Raw genomic sequence first — 20049 nt, forward strand, 5'->3', positions numbered from 1 at the left:
GGGATTCCTTGAGGATCACTACTGTCTAAAAATAGGCACTGAACCCTGGCTGACTGGGCAATGCGAAGGGTAGAAACCAGGAAGCAGAATTAACTGGCCATATGACAGCTTCATAAGATGGCTGTCCCTTGGAGCTGATAGATGAACAATTCAACTAAAAAAAAGTCATTTCTTTTTTTAGTTGAAAAGATGCTCCAGTTTTAACTTTAAAAAATGTGCCCTAGATATCCACTTCCCAATTTGGGCACTGTTGGCATATATACTCTACAGATCCTTTTTGCCAAATACAACAGAGAAAATTGTGCTAAGGACATAAATTTGCTAGTGGAACAGAACAGTAAAAGCTTTGTCACAGCTTTTATTAAAACAAGTAATCGACTGCTACTACTAGAGATGTAAGAAGGATTCACAGTTTTATAGATAATAATGATATAATTGCCTATATAAACCAGACAAGTGATATTTGGCTCTCTTTCTTTTTACAGACTATGGTGGAAACACTGTAATAAAAATGAAAAATAATGCCATGTTTTTCTTAAAATTTAATATGAAAGATGTTATAAGGCTCAATGATTGGGAAGATGAAAGCAAAACCTATGTTCTGTATGTGAATCCACATCGTGACTTGTATTTGTTAACAGTCAATGGTTCTAACATAGATCGCCAAATTTATCCGCTGAAAACTGAAATACTTAGTGCCACGCATACTTTGAACGAGGTCTGCCCATATATATCATTCCAACACAGTATGAGATTAAATATTTACTATCTGGACAAGGGCGATCATGTGTCCTTTTGGACACAGATAGTCTTTCTAGAAAATCTGGGTTTATCTACAGACGTTAAAACCTACAGATCAGAGCTGCTGAAGAAAAAGACATATCTTCAATATGAAATAGCTCGTGGAATCTGTACTAAGAATGAGGTAAGTTATTCTTGCATATAATAACACTTCCTATTGCTGTTCTGTTTTTCTTACTTGGATAATACTGTACTTGTCAGGTTCAGATATGCTATTATCCACAGGAGCATGCAACACCACTAGCAAGTTCCCAGTTCAGCAGGAATTGCACCAAATGTATGAACTGGTGCCTCCACATGGAGACTATAGATATGACTGCCATTATTTGCTCAATTATGGCAGCTCAGAAAAAGGCCATGACAATTCTACAAATTGCTACAGCCATGCACATAGGACCCCCCATGAAAACACTAGTTCATACAACTTGTGCCTCTATGAAATCCTCACTAGGTCATGAGATTCCAACTGGATCATGGTGGCCATGTTTCTCTATGTGTGGTTAATCTGGGCCATAGCCTGCCTATGGTAAAATTTATCCTAAATAAATCTACACCAGGATTTCTGTCTTCATGGTGATTTAGCCCCTATTCGTCTCTTAAATTATAAAATAAAAAATAGTTTAAAATCTGCTGAAAAATCTGGTTTCATGTTGAGAAGCCATTTATAGCGATGGTGATGATTCCATTGTCTTTTATGATACAGCTGATAATGATGCTTCAAACTCCAAGCACTTCCAGCAAAAGTGACTGTTCAGTAATGCAGTTCAACATTTTAAGGAAGATCATGAATTTTCTGCACAGCAGTCTAATATAGAAGTGTTAATCTGCAAATTTAGAGCAATGTCTATATCAATTTTTTAAAAGAATGCCAGATTATGAATTAACCATGTTTATAAAGTAATAGATTATCCTAATAGTAACGTATGGCTGTGAGAGCTGGACTATAAGGAAGGCTGAGCACCGAAGAATTGATGCTTTCGAACTGTGGTGCTGGAGAAGACTCTTACGAGTCCCCTGGACTGCAAGGAGGTCAAATCAGTCCATCCTAAAGGAAATCAACCCTGAGTGCTCATTGGAAGGACAGATACTGAAGCTGAAGCGCAAATATTTTGGCCACCTAATGCGAAGAGAAAACCCCCTGGAAAAGACCCTGATGCTGGGAAAGATTGAAGCCAAAAGGTGAAGGGGACAGCAGAGGATGAGATGGCTAGATAGCATCACCGATGCAATGAATATGAACTTGAGCACAATCCGGGAGAGAGCGGAGGACAGGAAGACCTGGTGTGCTATGATCCATGGGGTCACGAAGAATCAGACACGACTTGACAACTGAACAACAACAAGATTATCCTAAGCAACAGCAACAAAAAGTCAAGGCTTTGGTATAGTTCATTTTGTCCAATGCAAATACCAGTTATTCAGAATTTGGCCTTTTTGCCACTTGCATAGGCATACATGCATAAATCTTTATCATAAGGTAAAAGAAAACTGAACTTAGCACCCCTCTTTTGAAATTCAGGGAGCATCAAAAACAGTTCATAATGAGGTCTGCTGCTCAAAGAAAAAAAAAGTTAAAAATCCATTAACCATTCCCATGTCTAAAGTAGCTCTTTGGATCTTGTTCATAATGTAAACAAGCATAATTTCAGGCCTTAATCCTAGTTATTTATGAACAAAGAAAGGTGGAAGTGTCCTCAAGAGGAACTCTGACAGCCAAGACATTTGTCAGACATTTAAGTCCTAGCCTCACTTCTAGTCCTCCTTCTGGTTATGGTAACTTGAACTTCTCTACCAACCAGCCTTCATGTCTTGAGGTGCTATCGCTCAGTGCCAAGTCAGTACATAACAACACTTCTATTATTCATTACTTGATTATGCATGAGAAGGCTGAGCTGGGATGTATTACCAAGATCTGGGCAGATGAGATGGGAAGAGTGGATCTCTCTCATCTGCAACTACCAGGGTTCTTGGTGCTGCAACAACAGTCAGGGGAATTGCTGTAGTCTACAGGGATTCCATCTCTCACTCCAGGATTTCTGTCTGGCCGTTTGAGTTTTGAGTGTCTGTACCTGGTGTTAGCCACTAAGGACAAACAAGAGATTATGTTGGTATACTGACCACCCTGCTGCCTAACAGTCTCCTTATCTGCACTCACATAGATTGTCTCTGACTTGCTGTGGAGGACTCGTGGTTATATTTTGGGAGGCATCAGTATTCATGCTGAAGTTAGTTTGATTGCGACAGCTCAGGACCTCGTGGGTACCATGACAACCATGGGACTGTCCCAACATATTACCTGCACACATATTAAACTGGTGTTGAAGCAACGCTCTGGCTACCTATTAGCTACCAAAACTAGTTCAAAGTTTTGTTGCTGACATATAAAGCTCTAAACAACTTGAGAACTGCTTGCCTGGCAGATCACCTTCCCTGTTATAGACCTGTTCAATCCCTAAGATCATTGGAGAAAGCCTTGCTGGTTGTACCACAACCTGCAGATTGCTGTCTGGCAGGACCCTAGAAAGGGGCCTTCTCTGGTGATATGAGTGGATCTAGTCATTAGCTCATCTGATGGGGCTCCTGGTGTTCTGTGGGGACCTGATGACTTAAGCACATCTACAGAACTGGGAGCTACAGAAGCCACTTCTCCCCTTCCAAGAGGTGATAGCCAATAGGTGACACCTACAGGTATCTCTCCCTCAAGCTCTACAAGCATCTTGGACATGGTGGCTGGCTCCCAAAGACTTTCCAGAGTGTCAGTTTGGCAAGCCCAGTCAATCATGCAATTATTATGGACGCTAGTCAGCCTGATAGGGTAGGGGGATTCACCTGGAGGGCTGGGTCACATAAGATCTGTGGTCCACACAGAAGTCACAGCTCAGCATCAGCCTGTTGGAACTGAGGTCCATAAAACTGGCACTCCAGCACTTCAGGAATGAGATCAGGGGCAGCTGCATGCTCATAAGGACAGACAACGTTTCTGCCAAGGTGTACATGAACAAGCAGGGGAACACTACATCTCGATGGCTAAACAGTGAAGCCACTGAGATTCTGTCCTGGTTGGAGGAGCATCTTCTTTCACTCATCATGTTTCACCTAGCTGGGATAGACAACAAGATCAGGCAAAGGGCTCAGGACTCAAGAGTGGAGACTTCACCCTCAACTGTTCTTGCAACTAGCAGACCATTTTGGACAGTTGATGATGGACCTCTTCTCTACACTAGAAAATGTCCAGGTCAATTCCTGTCCAGATATCTGTGTATAGAGACAGTAGGAGTAAACACCCTGACTAGTCCATGGTTGATGTGGCTGTTGTACATGCTTCCATACCTTAGTCTGATTGCACAGGTAATAAGAACTCATGCTGGATCACACAAAGGTCCATCCAGTCCAGCATTCTCTTCCCACAGTGGCCAACCAGCTGCCTGTGGAAATCTGACATGAGTGGAACACCACCTTCCCATCCATATTCCCCAGCAACTGATGTACATGGGCATACTGCCTCTGATTCTGCAGGTAGCACATAGCCATCAGGACTAGTAGCCATTAATAGCCTTATATTCCATAGTCTGGCCAATCCCCTTTTAAGGCCACCCAATTGGTGCCCAAAACTACATCTTTTGAAAGTGAATTCCATAGTTTAATTATGCAGTGTTTGAAGAAGTACTTCCTTTTATCTGTCCTGGATCTCCCATCAATCAGACACAGGGTTCTAGTATTATGAGAGTGGGAGAAAGATGTCTCCCTATCCACTTTCTCCATATCATGCATAATTTTGTACACCTCTATCATGCCTTCCCTAGTCATTGTTTTTCTAAGCTAAACAGTCCCAGCTGTTGTAACCTTTCATGATAGAAGAGTTGATCCAGCCCCTTGATAATTTTAGTTGCCCTTTTCTGCACTTTTCCCAACTCTGCAATATCCTTTTTTAGGTGCGGTGACCAGAACTGTACATAGAGTTCCAAGTGTGGTCACACCATAGAGTTGTATAAGGGCAGTATGATATTGGCAGTTTTATTCTCAATTCCTTTTCTAGTTATGTCTAACAATGGAATTTGCCCTTTTCACAGCAGCCGCATTCTGGGTTGACATTTTCATCAAGCTATCCACCATGACCTCAAAATCTCTTTCCTGGTCAGCCTCCACTAGCTCAGATCCCATCAGTGTTATGTGAAGTTGGGATTTTTTGCCCCAGTGTGCATCACTTTACTCTTCCTGACATTGAACTGCAGTCATTTGCCATTTTGATGCCCATTCTCCCAGTTTGGAGAGATCCTTTCAGAGCTCCTTGCAATCCCTTTTTGTTTTAAGTACCCTAAATAGTTTGGTATCATCAGCAAACTTGGGCACCATTGAACTCAATGGGGCTCACTTCTGAGAATGTATGTATAGGATTGCATTGTAAATAGACAAAATTAAAGCAATATCCATTTAGATCTATTGCTATTCATTATTATTGTTTTTTATTTTTCTTATAGACAGTAACATTTTATGAAGACCATGATTTTTCAAAAGACCTGAAGTATTCAGATACAGTGTAAGTACAGTTATAGTTAAAATGCCAGCATTGATAATAATTTATTGGTTATAGCCACAATTCGCAAGAGTCAATTGCACAAGCACATGGAAGGCTTTCTTGGGTTTATTGCTACAGCTCCTCTCAGCACAAAACAGGAAGCCACTTAAAATCCTGTGTTCCTTCACTTAAAGCTGCTTTGCCAAAATCTAGGGAAGCTTATGAACATCAGATTCTCCAATTAATGTAGCAGAAACTAGGATGTAAAACAGTATGTTTGTCCAATAAAAGCTACCTACTACAGGGGTTGAAACTACCATTACTGGTTTGGCATGATGGTTGCTATGCCACAAATGTTGATCGTGCTGATTTGGGATCAGTGTGCAAATTGGCACCATCCCTGCATGGACAGTGAGTGCTAGATATGTTAATTCAATGTGCCTGTCACTTGAAAAAGCACTTCTATCACTGGGGAAAACTTTATTTGCTTCTCCAAAACCTAGCTTGATATCAGACTGAAATGGGTCCTGAAAATCTGTCATCTAGGCATGCTTGAGGCTAGTTCACAACTGCACACTTAGTCCTGGACCTGCCATAGACCCCCATGGAAAAATAGATGTGCAGAGAATCTTGGAGCATCTCTACACCAGCCTAAAATCCTGTATATAAAATAGGACTTTCTGCTTCCGTCTTAAATGCAGGAACACGATGACTCCCTTTTTCATATGCTTCCTTTCCCCCCTCCACTTTCCCCTTCCTTCTCCCCCATATCTGAGTCTTCCATGTCTTTCATTGGTCTTTCTCCTGTTCTTGCTGCTTTTCCTCTTTTCATGGAGGGAACTCAAGTGGAACACAACAGGGTAACTTGGTAGCTCATTATCTGCGATCTATTTAAAAATGGAACAAAGGGCATTTAGTGCAGGAGACGCCCTGGAGGGTCACGGCATCATCTAAAGAGCCTGCAAACTTCCACGAGAGAGCCATCTCAATAGCAGGATAAAAGCTCTGTTTGAAGAAAACCTTGAAGTTTTTATATGTTATAGACTCATGTAAAAACACATTTAACTTGAGTAGATATGCCAATTCTGGTGCATGACTTCTGTAGCTGCCATTTTCCAAGATGGCTGACATGCGAATAGGGATATGCTGTAATTCATGAATGAATGACTGTAGAAAGCTCATTTTGGTGGCAAAATATATGTTTTTTTTTTAAGTCAAGATGGGTAGAGGAACTATTAATAGTCACTCTTACCACTGGTATGGTCTCAGAAATAGAATGCTAGACTAGGAGCATCAAGGCCCTGGGTTCAAACCCAGCTTAGCTATGAACCTCACCGGGGGCCCTTTGGACAGTTCTTAACTCTTAGCCTAACCCACCTCAACAAGATTATTGTGCAGATAAGCAGAGGGGAATCATGTATACCACCCTGATTTCTTTGGAGGAAGAGTGGAATAAATATGAAGTAAATAAACATTTAATAACATTGAACCAGAAACTACTTTCAAACAATATCATACATTTTGACTGATAAATACAAGTAAATGTTTGAATTTGGGTCTGCTATTTAAGATGCATTGTGACACGGCTTTTCACATCCGCATAAAAAATAGCAGTTCACTGAGAACTTCTTGCATTTGCACATTCATGTGTGGCACATTTTGCTTTTTTATATTTTTGTAAATTTCAATGAAACAAAATAGATAATAAAAAGAAGAAAAAATAGTATAACTAGATGCATTAAAGGTATTAATTTTAATTGGATACAACATTCTAGAAGAAGTGGATTATACATAAACTTCAAGAAAAGCAGACCAAATATCCATGTATGTATCTGTGATGAAATGGTATTTTGTTTTGTTGTTTAATTGTATATTTTAATGTTTGTTTCTTTGCTTGATGTGTTCTAACATATCCTTTCTCCTAAAGGCTATGGTAAGTAGGGGGGAGTTAGAATGTTCAGATTTAAATGGTTTCTCCTGATTGGCTATGGCTTTTTCAGTTGGGAGAGATTGAGAGAGAGAGAGAGAATAACATGCACTTGGTTTTCTTTAGAAGGGGAGGTAGGGTTTGGTTTTCTGAGCGGTAGGGGTAGGGCACTAGGCTCTAGCTTTGGGGTGGTTGGATTCCCCTGGGAGGTGGCGGGAGGTATATTTATTATTTTGATGTATTATTATTAGAAAGGGTAGAGTAGGTAAGGAATTAATAAAAACTTGAAACAAGAATTTTACCACATAAAACTCAAACTGCATTGAAACATCCTATACTGTGTAAATTAAGTTTCATTTTTAATTTGCTCCTTCAAACCACGCCATTCTCAGTTGCATTTGCTACCAGTAAAAGGGTTAGATGAAGCTATGAAAGAAACAGGCTAAAGTCTAGGAATCTACACCCCCAGACACACACAGAAATTGAAGGTTCTCTCCTCATGAGAAGGATGGTGGTGGCAGTGTCCTTATAAAGTGGTTGCTTGGGTTATAGTTGACGTATTCCTTCCACACACACTCACTCTAAGGTATTACCTCAAGGAAGAGGTTGAGAGAAGAATCAGTACTTGGTGTTGTAAAAATATTTATGAGGAGTGGTGATGTTATAATAATCATAGGTGGGGAAAGGATGATAATCACAGTATCCATTCATGGGTAGCATTTATATACCACTCGCTCGAATGTTAATGGCATTGTTAGGTCCTCAATCCATTACAATGTAGGAGGGGAGCATTTATCCTTCCAATATTGTCATACCAGTCTTTTGGCCATCAAAAGGGTGTGAAGAATCCATTTTGCTGGCCCTGCATTAACTTCCAGGGAACAAGTAAATAATTTAAGAAAGCATGTATATCAGTAAATATCAAAGAGTGTTCCAGTACAAAGTGTATCCATTTAATAACTTCCTCCCAAAAGGAGGCAATTATTGGGCATTTCCAAAAATTATGGTTAAAAGAAGCATTAGCTGTATTACACCTACAACAATTAGCCGAGTTAGACAAACGCTTATTAAAGAGACGTTGTGGTGTCCAATAGACCAGAAACAAAAGTTTTTGATGAATAAGATGTAACCTAAGATCCATAGACACTTCAGATACAGCTACTGAAGTGGTGATCCACTAATTAGGCAAAATGGGACAATCTAGCTCCCTATTCCATTTCTGATTAAGACCCTGTGTATCATATATATGTATTGATAATAAGTATTTATAAACATGAATTGTGGGTCGATATAACTGATCAGCTTCAGTAAGTGTTTCCTATAGCAAAAGGGACCCTGAAGCTTTAAATGCAGCAGGACCAAATCTAGATTCTAACAAATGTTGCAATTGCATGTACTGCCATTCAGCCATAGCTGGTAGTTCATATTTCTCTCGGAAAGCTGAGAATGACAAAAACTCACAGTCAGCACCCAATAATTGATCCAAGGCACAAATGTGTGGCACATTTTGCACCTGCACATCATTATCAATTCTTCTTCCAACAGCTGAAAGTGCTTAAAGAGACATTTAAACACCGGCTTTATCTGGGCCACAGCATGTAGAACTTCATCAGGAGGGCTTTAAACTGAATCCTGCAGGGGAGGGAGATGTAAACTTGGGGGTAACAAGGGATGAATTTTCATGCACCATAATGGAGAGAACAGCTCTAATAGTGCCCAATAATAGTCTTCAGAAGCATGTAGGAAGAAAGCCAGACTATAAAGCACATGGTCTTCGATGTCTATACACTAATGCCCAGAGTACGGCAACAAACAGAATGAACTTAAACTCTTAATACAGGAGGGAAATTATGACTTGATAGGTGTAATTGAGACTTGATGGGATGACTCCCATGACTGGAATACAGCAATCAAAGGATATAACTTGTTCAAAAAGAACAGGAGGAACAGAAAGGGAGGTGGGGTTGCACTATATGTTAAAAATACATATCTCTGCACAGAAATTCAGGAGGATGAGCTTGGTAGCCCCATCAAAAACATCTGGGTTAAAATAAATGGAACAAAGAATAAAAGGAACCTGGTGGCCACCCAATCAAGGAGAAGACGAGGATGAAATTTTTGAAAAGCAAATTGCCAATGTTTCAAGGGAGCATGATATAGTAGTAATGGGGGACTTCAGTTTCCCCGATATTTGTTGGGAGGCAAATTTTGCAAAACATGGCCCCTCCAAAAGATTCCTGATTTGTGTTGCTGATAATTTCCTCCTACAGAAAGTAAAGGACGGAACTAGAGGATCGGCTATCATTGACTTGATCCTAAGCAACAGAGATGACTTAGTGAATAAAGTTCCCCCTGGGGGAAAGTGACCATGTTATACTGGAGATCTTGGTTCTAAAGGAAGCAAAAGCCAAGTGTAGCCAAACGCATACCCTGGATTTTAGGAAAGCCAAATTTAATAAACTCAGACCAATGATAAGTAAGGTCCCATGGCAAGCGACTCTAATGAGAAAAGGAGTCCAAGATGGGTGGGAGTTTTTAAAAAAAGAATTTCTAAAGGCACAATTACAAACAATTCCAACAAGAAAAAAAGGTGGAAGACAACGGAAGAAGCCAATGTGGCTTCACAAAAAGTTTAGAGATGACCTGAAAACAAAAAAGGACACATAGGAAGTGGAAGGAAGGCCAAGCTACAAAGGAAGAATACAGGCAGGTAGCACAGAATTGCAGGGATGGCGTCAGGAAGGCTAAAGCTGAGAACGAGCTGAGGTTAGCGAGAGATGCTAAAAGCAACAAAAAGGCTTTCTTCAGATATGTGCATAGTAAAAGACAGAGGAAAGAAATGGTGGTTCAGCTATTAAATAAGGATGGCAAAATGATAACAGATGACAAGGAAAAGGCAGAAGGGCTCAATTCCTACTTTGGCTCAGTCTTCTTCCAAAAGAGGGTCTATGAGCCCCCTGGCAAAGTTGAAGTACACGCTGAAGGGGCAGGATTGCAGCTTGAGATCAATAGGCATATGGTCAAGGAACACCTAATGACTTTGAATGAGTTCAAATCTCCAGGTCCAGATGAACTGCATCCTAGAGTAATAAAGGAACTGTCAGAAGAACTCTCAGAACCACTGTCTATTATCTCTGAGTAATCATGGAGGAGGAGTGAAGTGCCAGATGACTGGAGGAGGGCTAATGTTGTCCCTATCTTCAAAAAGGGTAAAAAGGAGGAACCTGGGAACTACAGACCAGTCAGTCTGACATCAATCCCTGGGAAAATTCTGGAGCAGATGAGAAAGCAATCACTGTGTAAGCACCTTGAAAACAATTCAGTGATTACTCAAAGCCAACATGGATTTGTCAAGAACAAATCCTGCCAGACGAATCTGATCTCTTTTGATTAGGTAACCTCCCTTGTGGACTGTGGGAATGCTGTGGACATAATATGGACCTCGACTTCAGCAAAGCTTTCAACAAGGTGCCCCATGATGTCCTGATGAGCAAACTAGCTCAAAGTGGGCTACATGAAAGGTGGATCCACAGTTGGCTACAAAATTGGACTCAAAGTGTACTTATCAATGGGATCTTCTCAAACTGGGGAGAGGTAACGAGTGGGATACCGCAGGGATCAGTCCTGGTCCCGGTGCTCTTCAACATTTTTATTAATGATGTAGAGGAGGAGGTGCAGGGAATGCTGATCAGAGTTGCAGATGACCCAAAATTGGGTGGGATAGCTAATATCCTGGAAGACAGAAACAGAATTCAAAGTGATCTTGATAGGCTGGAGTGCTGGGCAGAAAACAACAGAATGACATTTAACAGGGATAAATGCCAAGTTCTGCACCTAGGAAAAAGAAACCAAATGTACAGTTACAAGACGGGGGATACGTGGCTCAACAACACTACAAGCAAGAAGGATCCTGGAACTGTTGTAGATCACAAGCTGAATATGAGCCAACAATGTGATGTGGATGCAAAAAAGGCAAATGCTATTTTGGGCTGCATTAATAGTAGTATAGCTTCCAAATAACATGAAGTACTAGTTCCCCTCTACTCAGCACTGGTTAGGCCTCATCTGGAGTACTGTGTTCAGTTCTGGGCACCACACTTTAAGAAGGATGCAGACAAACTGGAGAGGGTTCAGAGGAGGGCAACAAAGATGATCAGGGGACTGGAAACAAAGCCCTATGAGGAGAGACTGAAAGAACTGGGCATGTTTAGCCTTGAGAAGAGATGACTGAGGGGAGATAGGATAGCACTCTTCAAGTACTTGAAAGGTGGTCACAGAGAGGAAGGCTAAGATCTCTTCTCCATCAACCCAGAGTGCCAGACACAGAATAATGGGCTCAAGTTACAGGAAGCCAGATTCCGGCTGAACATCAGGAGAAACCCATTACCTAGGGAGGTGGTGGGCTCTCCCACACTGGAGGCATTCAAGATGAAGCTGGACAGCCATCTCTGAGGGATGCTTTGACTTAGATTCCTGCATGGAGCAGGGGGTTGGACTTGATGGTCTTATAGGCCCCTTCCAACTCTACTATGCTATGATTCTATGATTGTGGTGTCCAATAGAGTTGAGTTGCAGCCTTCATTTGTAAAAATAAAGTATCTAACTTTTATGCTGTGGAAATAGGTTTGAAAACATACAGCCAACATCTGAAAACGGCTACAATGTTCAGGGATCCTTAAGATGTGGGCCTTAAGGTATCCTAAACCTAAGCCATTTAGGGCTTTAGGGGTCATTGCCAACACTCTAAATTGTACCTGGAAACAAATTGGTAATTGCAGGATAGCTGAAATATGATCCCATAAGCAAGCACCCTCAGCATTCTGGCCGCTGCATTCTGGACCAATTGCAGTTTCCAAAGACTCTTCAAAGAAAACCCCATGTAGAATGTATTGCAATAATCCAATCTAGATGTAACTAAGTCATGCATCAACATGGCCAAGTCCAACCTCGTCAGGAATGGACACAGTTTGCCCACAAGCCTAAGCTGGGCAAAGGTACTCCCAGGTACAGCTACCAGCTGAGCATCCAGGTACAAAACTGAATACAGAAGCATCCCTAAACTGCATACCTAATTCTTCAAGAGAAGTACTACCCCATCCCAGATAGGTTGACTTACTATTCAAGTATCCATTTGTCTCCAGACTAGGAGCACCTCTGCCTTGTCTAGATTAAGTCTGAATTTATTAGTCCTCATCCAGCCCATGACTGCCTCTTGATGCTTATTCAGAACATCAATAGTTTCCCTGGTAGTGAATGAAAAAGAGCAGCATATCATCCATATATTGGTGACATGCACACCAAAGCCAGATCTATACAGATCCAGATCTACACAGCTTTTATGTCACTCCTACTGTGCCTCAAACTTGATGAGTCAGAAGATGCATGCCCTTCTCTGTAGCCAGTGCACTTTTCTAGCTCTAAAATCCAGTGTTTCTGAAACTGCTTTTCTGATGGATTATGCTGTCATGGTGCTTTCACAACAGTTTCAGGGTCTCTGTGAGCCGAACTGCCCTCGCTGTGGGCTGCTGAAGCAGTGCTGATTGGTGGAAAGGAAAGTGGTGAGGGGCAGGTGCAGCAAGAGCAGAGTCATGTCTACCCAGAAGTAACTTCAAATTGCACTTTGCTGAGTACAGGAGCAGAGAGGTTGGGAGAATTCCTCTGCCTGTTATAACATTCATTGAGCGTGGGAATGGGGAGTGGGAGTGGTGGAGAGCAAGCCTCAAGCCTGCCATTTTAAAACTGTGTATCTTGGAAGTTACTTGGAAGTAACTTGTCCTCTTTTGCAGTTCACCATCCACTGGGGCGGGGGGGGGGAGTGGCAGAGAGCAAGCCTCAAACAGTGGGAGAGGGAAGGAATGGAAGGAGTTAACCTGGAGTCGGTTCTCTCATTTCTCCCTTTTAATTTTTTTGCATCAAGGAGCAATAAGCTGGCATGGATAACAATGTCGACTCAGAAGTAAATCACATTTTCAATGAGGCAGGTTGCTTTTGGGTTGCTTTTGTTTTTAAAAAAATCACACAGCATCCTAGTTTTATGCTCATTCCTGCAATGCCCTTCCCCTCCCCACCCCTTCCAGATTCTCAGGTACCCAGAGCTTTATTGATTTTCAGAGCTGATGGCCCCCAATCCTGCCAGGACCATTGTTGTTGTTGTTGTTAGCACTACTGCTGCTCAGTCATTCACAATATCACTTTTCTGGAGGAGCATTGTTGAACACATTTGCATTACTTCACCGGGGCTTAGGGGGCACTGCCACTACTAGAGGGAGAGGATAGGAGGGAGGATGTTTGCATGTCTACTTGGAAATAACTCCTTCATTGCACAAAAGCGAGGGTGGGGAGGAAGCCTGTTGATTCATATATGGAAGTGTGGAACTGCACATTTCTAGGTGCTCAAATAACAATCATCACACACACACCTTCATTCTCGTCTATTTCACTTGACTGAGCATGGAAAGGAGAACGGGGCGGAAGTAACTCAGTGTCTGCTATTGACTTAACAAAGCACAGGAGTGTGGAGAGTGGCGGGGGGGCTGTCTGTCTGTCCATATGTCCACAGCAATTTAATTCAGGTACTTTAATTCACCCCAACTTCCCTTGAGAGAGGGAGCATGTGAGGGGAGGTGTTAGTTAAACATGCCTACTCGGAAGTAAGGTATGCATGTCCATTGCACCTGACTGAGCAAGGACAGGAGAGGAGGAGTGGAGAAAAAGCCTCCGCTCATTCACTGCGTAATTCATGACGTTATTCTACTTGCCCACCAAACCCCATACTAATGAGGCTTCAGGTGCCATTTGCCCAGTGCAAACATGTGGTTTGTTTTGTTTTTAATGGATACTGTTTTTTACATCACTTTACTGGCTACACTGTGCTGCCGCAGAAGCAAACCCGAATTGATGAAATTCCAGATTAAACTGGAAATGAATAATGACCCCCAATCCCACCAGGACCATTATTATTGCTATTATTGGCACTGCTGCTGCTCGGTCATTCACAATATTGCTTTCCTGGAGGAGAGTTGTTGTACACATATGCATTACTTCACCGGGGCTTAGGGGTGCTGCCACTACCAGAGGGAGAAGGTGGGAGGGAGGATGTTTGTATGTCTACTTGGAAGTAACTCCTCCACTGCACACAAGTGAAGGGGGGGAACCTGTTGATTCATATATGGGAGTGCGGAACTTCACATTTCTAGGCGCTCAATGTGGATGGGGCCCAAATCCCTGGATGATCTCTCCCATTGGTTCCATGTAGTGGTTAAATAGCATGGTGAACAAGTTTAGGCTTAAGGGTACAATAGCTTCTTAGCCTTTTGGCAAAGATCAAGTGTCACATAGGTTAAGTACAAAGAAGAGTTGGTTCATATATCTAGCAAAGGATGAACCCTCTCCCCCTTAAGTTTGATTGGACTCAGCAAACCATAATAATTTATTTAAAATCCAGGCTATATTTTGGTTAATTCTAAGCCCAATTTGGACTCTGCCACACTACCAGTGACAATCATTGGAAATGGAAGAGGGAGGGGAAAGGGAGTGGTGCCACCTAAGTGCTCTTCCTGTGTAAACCTGTTGTGGTGTGCTGTAATTGGGTATTGAATTACACCTTTTCCTATGCTCTGCTGTAAGGTGGGAGCAGCTATTTTTAATCTGTTTTCCTTCCCACTGAAGTCAGGTTCACAAGGTCTGAAGTTCTGTCTCAATGGGGGCATGGCTGTGGATTGAAGGGGTACAGGATTTTGCATGTGTGCTCCTCCCCTGTGCTGTCCCTGTCCTGTCCATGTAGCTATTCTGTTCTGGTCACTCCACTAGTGTATCTTCACTGCACAACAGCTTTACCATTGCAATGTTCTGATGATTGAGGGACTTCTGCCAGCATAGCTGTCATTCTGGCAGTGAATCTTAAGTTTCACATGCATTGTAGGGCTTCTGCCAGATTCTAGAGCCCATCAGACAGCAGATCTCAAGTATAGGATTGCATCCTTTAAATCAGCAACATTGGGATCTCTGGGGAAGTTTAACGATTGTCTGTCCCCACCTACCACCAACAATTCCAACTGAGATCAATATCGGGGGGGGGGGGAGGATTAAGCCTCTACCCCACCCCCTGTGATCCTGATCAAGATCATTGTCCTGGTGCTGCTAATAGCAATGCTAGCACAGCAGTCTCTTCCATGCCTGTGGAGAAAAGTTGGAGCGGATCCTGAGGGTTTGGCGGGCTGCACAAAGAATGTATGAGAGCTGCCTGCAGTCTGCAGTTTTCTCACCTGTGCTTTAAATTTAAATTTCTGGACTAGAATTTTTGCAACAGGAAAAAAAAGAAAATAAATATCAATCATGAAAGTAACATGTACATTAACTGTGAATGAAATGCTTTATATTAATGATTGTGTATATATGAAATCTAAAATATTTTGATATCATTTTTATGAGAAATATTTCCCTCCAGGGTTAATGCAACAGGTGTTATGACAATTGAGCTGACGCCTTCCACCACTGGAAGAACGTGTATTTCTAACAACAAGGTAAGTTTTTAGCATGAGATGTTAATCTTAAAAAACGTGGTGATAGTAGTGTATAATGTAAAAACAGCTGAGTCCCATGACACTTTGGGCTTTTCTATACGAGGCATTTATTGTGCGCTCATCATTCCCTACTCATGGTTGTTTATGGGTTCTTTAGACGACAACATGACCCTCCAGTTTTGCTTCTATGTCTAAAGATCACTTTCGGCGAGTTTTTTAAGAGGAGGAAAAATACAGCATTTAGGTGAAAGAAAACGCCTTTTCACTTGTGTATTTGTGCTATTCCACGATAACAGAGTGCCACCTAGAGCTTATGTAATGGAAAGGCAAGAAAGGAAATGCTCTTTGTGTAGTGCTCAGATCTCAGTTCTGTGACAAAACCGAAAGTAGATACAAAGGATTAACAGCTGATTAACAGCCTTGTGCCAAAAAGCTCATTGTTGCAAACTTTCATGGGTTAGAGCCCATGTCATTAGATGCAACCAAATGCAGCCTAATCTCTAAAGGATACTTTCATTAACTGAATTCATATCAAATGAAGGGATCAGCAGGATTGGGGGAACCCCATATTTTTCAGAAGTACAAAAATTCTGGTGCAGAAAAAAAACACCTCTGAAGGGTGGGGCTTCAAACACAGTCGACTGAGGACTAAGCATGCTCAGTGGCCACAAAATGCTGACTGTTGGGGTGGGGGATGACGGAAAATGGGTGGGAAGGGAGTGACTGGAATCTTGAACAGCAGCACTCCACATTATAATATGTTGCAGGTCCCACTGGTGTATTCAGATTTTAACAGTTTATTACCCCTGCTTACACCTAATTTCCCCTTGCAAATAGGACTTTCGCAGTTTCATCTGACTGATGTGGCATTGCCATAGACCAAAGCTGGGGAACTTTGTCCAAGGGCTGCATTGCCTGTTGGGGGTCATATGCCTGTAGTGGGTAGAGCCAAAGCCCAAAGTGGGTGTGGCCAAACCCAAAATGGGCATGCCCCCCCCTATGTGTATACACACACACACACACACACACACACCCCTATAACCTGGGTAGAAGAGAGAGAGAGAGAGAGAGAGAGTGGGAAAGAGAGTCTTAAACCTACAGTCTCTCTCCCCTGCTGCTCAGCTGTTTCCCAGTCAGGAAACAGCAAGCTGGAGACCCCCACCCCATGCCATAGAGCAGCAGTACAAGGCTGCTGAACTCCACAGCTAAATAGCCTTTTAGTTTTGTTTCTCAAAAGGCTGCAGGGGGAATGCCTGAGGTCTTTACCAGGGGCTTCAATGACTGTACTTTGGGAGAGAGCAAGTTTTGGACCATGAGATGGCTATTGTTCCAAAGCTTTAAACTGGTTTACAGGCATCATAACCCACTAGCTCCAGCACCTATCCTTCAGAAAATTTGCAAGTGTCTTGTCTGAGGAAACCTTTATGACAGGGACAGGCAACTTTTTTGGGCCCATGTGCATATTTGGCAATTTGAGAAACTGCCCTGGGCTCAACAGAAAATGGCTGCCACAAGTGATGTGGCTAGTCACAAAGGACAAGTAACCTGCCCAAAAGACAGAGTGCAGCCCAGAGATATTAACGGAAAATGAAGATGGCAGCAGCTGGAGGTTCTCATTTTGCTTTGAAGCAATCCCAGCTGCTGGTAAGGAAATTGTTACTTTATTTTTTAAAATTGGGAGAGGTAGGGCTCCTTGGTGCATGCCAAATAAGGTGTCCAGGGGTGCATTGGTGCCCACGGGCAACATGCTGCCTACCCCTGCTCTATGATGTTTGCCATTTTCATACAAATTGACAAACAAACAAACCATGGGGGAAGGGAAGTGAAAGCAAAGCATTTGTCCCCAAAACTGGAGAACTCTCCTTCTACATGAACCACTATACCTATCCTTCTGAAACTTTGCAGGTTTATTACTTAGGGACATCTCTAGGATGTTTATAATTTTCAGAACAATGGCCCACAAGGAACATAGGAAGATAAGCGTATCCTCTTTTAGAGAACCTCAAAAGGCCTGGCCTGCTCTTGCACACACACACACCCCTCCCCCATGGCTATCATTCTCATTTGGATAGAGTTCAGCAAGTGCTTAATTGGGATTTTGATGGGATTGTGCCCTGGAACATGTAAGAAAAATTACCCTCCTTTATCTATCACACTTATGTATACTGCATGCATGTAATTCACAAAAATGTGCTTTCAGATGCAGAATTTTACACTTAGATCTGTGCCATATTGCCATAATGTTTTAGGACAACTTTGTGCAATTGCAGTGTTGTGGGTCTGTACAGAAAGTGTTCTGTAAATTGATCTTTTGACAAATTTTGTGGGAAATACTCAGCTTAGCAGAATGTGTTGCTTTTCAGTTATCTTTCATATTTATTGGCTGTTCTCCATTAAGACATGTGGCTGTTGTAAAGTAAGTTCTAATATTACTTTTCCTTCTCTTGTTTGTTGTATTTTGCAATAGAAATGCAGAGACTGTAGTCAGATCCAATACTGTTGGGTTTCTTTTGATACTGCTCATATTGTTAGTTAAACTGGTTTTATATTGTTGGTGGTTCTACTATGATTGTTAGCTGTGTCAGGGGTCCTAATTTGGGGACAGATCAGTGTGATACAAATGTATTAATAAATGTGTCTGTGAACAAAAAAGAGCTCTGCTGGATCAGACCAAGGGCTTTCCTAGTCCAGAATCCTGTTTCCCGCTGTAGCTAATTAAGTGTTTCCAGAAATCCACACGTGGGGTATGAAAGCAATAGCCCTCCATTGCTGTTTTCCCTCCAGTATTCAGTGGCATGCTGCCTCTGAACACAAAGGCTCCACTTGGTCTCCCAGCTAACAGCTGTTGATAGACATATCCTTCATGAGACATTTAAACCAATGGCCATCACCACATTTTGTGGCAGTGAATTCCATTAGTTAATTATGTAGAAGTAGTACCGTCTTTCAGCAAATTCAGATAATTTAAAATTCCTTTTAATCCCAGCTTTTGAGCTGTATATTGTATAAGATCATAGAAGAAACATGGCTACACAACCCATGGTCATTGGGTTTGTAGTCTACATCAGAAAATAGGGATGAATCTATGATCAACAATGAGTAGTGGGAATGAAGTAGGACATAATGAGGTGGTAGTATAGGCAACGTGAACCAGGATCCCCCCCCCCGCCCCAGCTTTCTTTTCCATGTAACCAGAGCACTGAGGATACGATATTTGAATACTCCAGTCACAGATGCTCCAATTTGGACAACAACATCTGGATTCTACATAATCACCCTAATGTATTCTCTGTCTTTGAAACAGTCCTGAAATAACTGGATACATTTAGGACCAAACAGGGCCAGCCCTAGCATTAAGCAAAGTGAGGCAACTGCCTCAGGCGGCAGGCTTTGGAGTATCATGAAAGGGCAGCAAATGATTAGTTACTGAATTTTTGTATGATTATATTTTTGCTGCCAAAGAGTGGGAGAGGCAGTTCTTGGGATTTTCTGCCCAGGAGACAAAATAACTTGACTGGTCTTAGGTGCTATGCACCATAACAGGTTGGGGGTGGGTACTATTTGCTGCTGTCTGTCTGTCTGTCTGTCTCTCTCTTTGGCCAGTCCTAGGATCAAACAAAACATGATGCAGGGCATCTATGATTAGGATCTCCCAGAGTTGTTTTTTTTTTTAAGGTTAATAGCAACTGCAAGTGTGTGAAAATAGGATCAGTCCTGCCTCAATGGGAGAGGGAGTAAATCCTTCCCCCACCCCCAGCAGCATTTTCCAAGTTAAAATTGCCCCCATCTAAGCTATTTGCTCCCCAGAGGTAACCACTGATTGGGGGGGGGGGGATAAATTCCCTTCTCCAGTACCACCCCACCAATCCTATTTCCGTCACTCCAATGGTTGCTATTAGCTTCTTTAGAATCATAGAATAGTAGGATTGGAAGGGGCCTATAAAACCATCAAGTCCAACCCCCTGCTCCATGCAGGAATCTAAGTCAAAGCATCCCTCAGAGATGGCTGTTCAGCTTCATCTTGAATGCTGCCAGTGTGGGAGAGCCCACTTCCTCCCTAGGTAATGGGTTCCATTGTCATATTGCCCTAACAGTCAGGACATTTGTCCTGATGTTCAGCCAGAATCTGGCTTCCTGTAACTTGCGCCCATTATTCTGTGTCCTGCACTCTGGGATGATTGAGAAGAGATCCTAGTCTTCCTCTCTGTGACAACCTTTCAAGTACTTGAAGAGCGCTATCATATCTCCCCTCAGACTTCTCTTCTCAAGGCTAAACATGCCCA

General features: G+C 42.2%; 1 protein-coding gene across 1 annotated transcript in view; it reads left to right on the plus strand.

Annotated features, from left to right (window-relative positions):
* Positions 1-20049, plus strand: part of LOC146359856 (cation channel sperm-associated auxiliary subunit epsilon-like) — a 201478-nt gene that overhangs the window by 144571 nt on the left and 36858 nt on the right. The window contains exons 11-14 of the mRNA XM_084828250.1: positions 486-925; positions 5280-5338; positions 15691-15766; positions 18130-18182. Of these exons, the coding sequence (XP_084684376.1) occupies positions 486-925; positions 5280-5338; positions 15691-15766; positions 18130-18182 (628 nt within the window). The remainder of the gene's footprint in view (positions 1-485; positions 926-5279; positions 5339-15690; positions 15767-18129; positions 18183-20049) is intronic.

Source organism: Heloderma suspectum, chromosome 1, assembly GCF_057233095.1.
Source record: "Heloderma suspectum isolate Gila_16-S chromosome 1, 16-S_ref, whole genome shotgun sequence".
NCBI classification, from domain to species: Eukaryota; Metazoa; Chordata; class Lepidosauria; order Squamata; family Helodermatidae; genus Heloderma; species Heloderma suspectum.